The sequence below is a fragment of the Myotis davidii genome, unplaced genomic scaffold (assembly GCF_000327345.1).
Source record: "Myotis davidii unplaced genomic scaffold, ASM32734v1 scaffold1290, whole genome shotgun sequence".
Classification (NCBI taxonomy): domain Eukaryota; kingdom Metazoa; phylum Chordata; class Mammalia; order Chiroptera; family Vespertilionidae; genus Myotis; species Myotis davidii.
This window is the reverse complement of record NW_006282186.1, coordinates 257,518-261,219: the sequence shown is the minus strand read 5'-3', so window position 1 is coordinate 261,219 and position 3,702 is coordinate 257,518. Positions and strand designations below refer to the sequence as shown.

At 34.4% G+C, this 3,702-nt stretch overlaps 1 protein-coding gene across 5 annotated transcripts in view; it reads left to right on the top strand.

Annotated features, from left to right (window-relative positions):
• Positions 1-3,702, top strand: part of MKLN1 (muskelin 1) — a 346,320-nt gene that overhangs the window by 256,045 nt on the left and 86,573 nt on the right. For all 5 annotated transcript variants that reach the window (XM_006752700.2, XM_006752701.2, XM_015567031.1 and 2 more), the window contains one exon: positions 3,402-3,467. In XM_006752700.2, coding sequence (XP_006752763.1) covers positions 3,402-3,467 — 66 coding nt within the window. The remainder of the gene's footprint in view (positions 1-3,401; positions 3,468-3,702) is intronic.

Sequence of the window (3,702 nt, the reverse complement as noted above, 5' to 3'; positions counted from 1 at the left end):
ACCCTCCCCATCGATCCTGCCTTGAGTATAACGGGGCGGTGCCCCAACCCCCCAATCGGCCCTACCCTGAGCGTGACTGAGGGTGGCATCGCAACCTCCCAATCCGCCCTGTTCTGTGCATGACAGGGGGACGGCGCCCCAGCTCCCCAATTGGCCCTGCTCTGAGCCCGACCAGGGTCTGCACCTAGGGATTGGGCCTGCCCTCTGCCACCCGGGAGCAGGCCTAAGCCAGCAGGTCGTTATCTCCCGAGGGGTCCCAGACTGCGAGAGGGCACAGGCCAGGCTGAAGGACCCTCCTCCTCCTCCCCGAGTGCACAAATTTTTGTGCACTGGGCCTCTAGTAAAAATAATAAAAGAAGATGTAGGTTCCTTAAGTAGGTGGCAGACTTAGTTTATTATATTAAATTTTTCTTTTAAATATTTTTGTTCTAAGCTGGCTCATAAATCTTTTTGTTCTACTGCTATAACAGAAGATTGGGCAGTTTTTACATAGAATACTATCATAAATTACTTTTATAGAGACACTAAAATTATAGACCATTATGTTGTAATGCCAAACATGTTTCTGTAAAACCTTAAGTTCTGTAAAATTGCTCACTAAAGCTAATAGGGCTTATGAAAAAAATAGAAATGGGTCATACTGTTCTAGATCTGTGAAACTTTATAACCAGATACTAATAAAAATGAGAGTAGTAATCCTAATAAAAATAAATAATATTAGTATAGTTAAATCTTTGCAGGCACTTATATTGAGCATCAAAATGAGTTTGGAGCCCTAAATCCTGGGGCTCATGTTTTCTCCTTATAACTGTAGAACCTAGAAAGCATTTGTTTTTTAATAAAGACTGTTTTAATCAAAACTTGAAATCTGATTCAGGGTATAGTCTTCTTCATTAACCTATTTTTCAGGTGAAGGAAGGTATTGTCACCCCATCTGCACTCATTACTCTGCCAGATGGTTAATACAGTAGAAAGCGTAGCAATTTTCTAATGCAACTACTTGCATTAAAGGAAGGCAGTTGTGTACGGTTGATGTTGCTCAATGGTTGAGTGTCAACTATGAACCAGGAGGTCATGATTTGATTCCTGGTCAGGGCACATGCCTGGGTTGGAGGCTTGATCCCCAGTAGGGGGTGTGCAGGAGGCAGCCAATCAGTGATTCTCTCTCATCTTTGATGTTTCTATCTCTCCTTCTCCCTTATTTTAAATCAATAAAAATAGATTTTTAAAAAAAGAAGGAAGGCAGTTCCATAGATATTCAGCTTTTTCCTGTGATCATCATTTATTGATTGCTAAGGTCTTCTCTTTAACTATGAGAAAACTTTCTTCTGATTGTGTTAAACATTAATATACTGGAGAAAATTGCTATGAGCACCCATAATTTCTGCATTATAGGAGTATTCTCCTATTTTTATCAGTTGTATATGCGGTAATTTTATTCAAAGAAGCAGATGTTATAGCAAACATAATTGCGTATTAGAAAACTAATCTATTAAATATATAAAGTACAAACATACAATAAATTTATTTCAATGTTTTCTTAATCTGTTCTTTCAAATGGCATTACTGACTGGGTGAAGAAAGAAAAGGACAAAACTGCAATGATAATGAGCTACAAAATCCAAACCTAACTATTAGAAAGGAGAAAGAATTTGCAGAGAACTTTTGAATGATTAGCCTTTGAGTATCATAGTAATGAAAAACTTCAGTTTTGCATTTTATTTTTTATATAAGAACTGACATTTTATTTATTTTTATTCTTTTGTCAGGGTAAGTTAGAATTCATTTTGTCTTTCCATACACTAAAATAAAAGGTTAAACAAGGTAGAATTTTAATTCTATCTCATGTAAAAAAAATACCCAAAAGGTGGTAAATGAAGACAGTACAACTACTTCCACATTTCCCCTTTGTCTTCACTAAGGTGAAATATTTATTCTCACAGCTGTGCCATTGTATCTACATTACAAGTAGCAGAATGGAGCACCCCTTTCTTTAGAATTCTCCAGTAATTAATTTCCACTAATATCACATTGCATTGGCCACTTAGATATATGTTCAGATATAACTATAAGAAAAACAGAGAAATGCATTTTGTAAAATTTACTTAATTCTTTAATTGTTTTTATTATTTTTTAATTTTTTATTGTTTGAAGTATTACATATATGTCTCCTTCTTTGGCAACATTCTTTTTTAAAAAAATTTTCTTTATTGATTAAGTTTTACATATGTGTCCTTATCCCTTTTTTGCCCCCCATCCTCCTACTCATGCCCTTACCCCCACCCTCCCCTACGTTCCCTCTGAGGTTTAACAGTCTTATCAATGCTTCTCTGTCTCTGGATCTGTTTTTGTTCATCAGTTTATGTTCTTCATTATGTTCCACAAATGAGTGAGGTCATGTGATATTTATCTTTCTCTGACTGGCTTATTTCGCTTAGCATAATGCTCTCCAGGTCCATCCATGCTGTTGCAAATATTTTAGTCTTTTTCATAGTCTCCCTGTGAAATTAGTAAAAAATTGCACGTTTCCTATTTTACATAGGCAGAAGCTAATACAAGGAAAGTTATTAGCCAAAGTAATATATTTCCATTAATATGAGAGTATAAAGAAAACTTTGTGTTCCCTGGTTTATATATCAAGTAAGATATTAGAATCCTGTAACGTGTTGAACCATTGCAAAGAAGTTATATCTTCATTTATATAAAATTTTGCATCAAGTAAGATTAGATATAAGTTTAGCACTGGTTGTCTCCTACAGAAGTTTAAAAGTTTCACTGATTATATTTAAACATACTTATTAAGCTTTGTAATGGAAATAACAATAAAAGAAAAGCAAATCTTAGTATTCTCAGTCAGTGCTCATATAAAATTGGTCTTTTATGTAGGAACTATTTTCTGAAATACTGGCACAAAGTTAACACAATAAGAAAATTATCAAGAGTATAAAACTTGATAAAAAATCTTAATTTTCAGTAGCTTTGTGAACTTTAAAACTGCTCATTCTGTTTATAAGCTGTGCCTGGATGATAGACCTGATATCTACTAGTAATTCTGTAATTGTCCCCCACTTCACTTTGCCACTTCAGAGTTTAGAGTTTTCTTGTCTGAGGTTTTTGTGGAATATCCTATATTATTGCTGACTTATGACATTGGTTATAAATACATTGGAAATAGCTTCCAATTGCAATAATAGCCTGAAAGCAATAGGAAAAAAGAGCAAGATAATTATTATAAACATACCTATGTGTCATATTATTTCTTTTGAATCTTTTTTACTTACTATTAAAAGAATAAGTGTGTGTTATTTTCACTAGTCATTACATGCTTATGAATAAAGTTACTTTGGGTTTGCGGTTGTTCTTTGTTTTTCCTTTAAAAGGAAATATTATTTCTACTTCAGGTGATGGAGAAGATAACCGACCAGGAATGAGAGGAGGCCATCAGATGGTTATTGATGTTCAAACAGGTGAGGGATACTTGCAGTGGAAAGCAAATTTTAAAATAAATTTATGCATTTTTAAATATCAGGTAAACATGAATTTTCTTTCTATTCATTCCAAAGGTTAAATGTTAATGCCCATACCAGGGAGCAAGGAAAATAGGCATTAGCCACAGGTATAATCTAAACTAGGTAGTAACCCATGCTGCTGAACAAATGAAATTAAATAACCTAAAAGAAATGTAATGTGTAGCCTTTTATA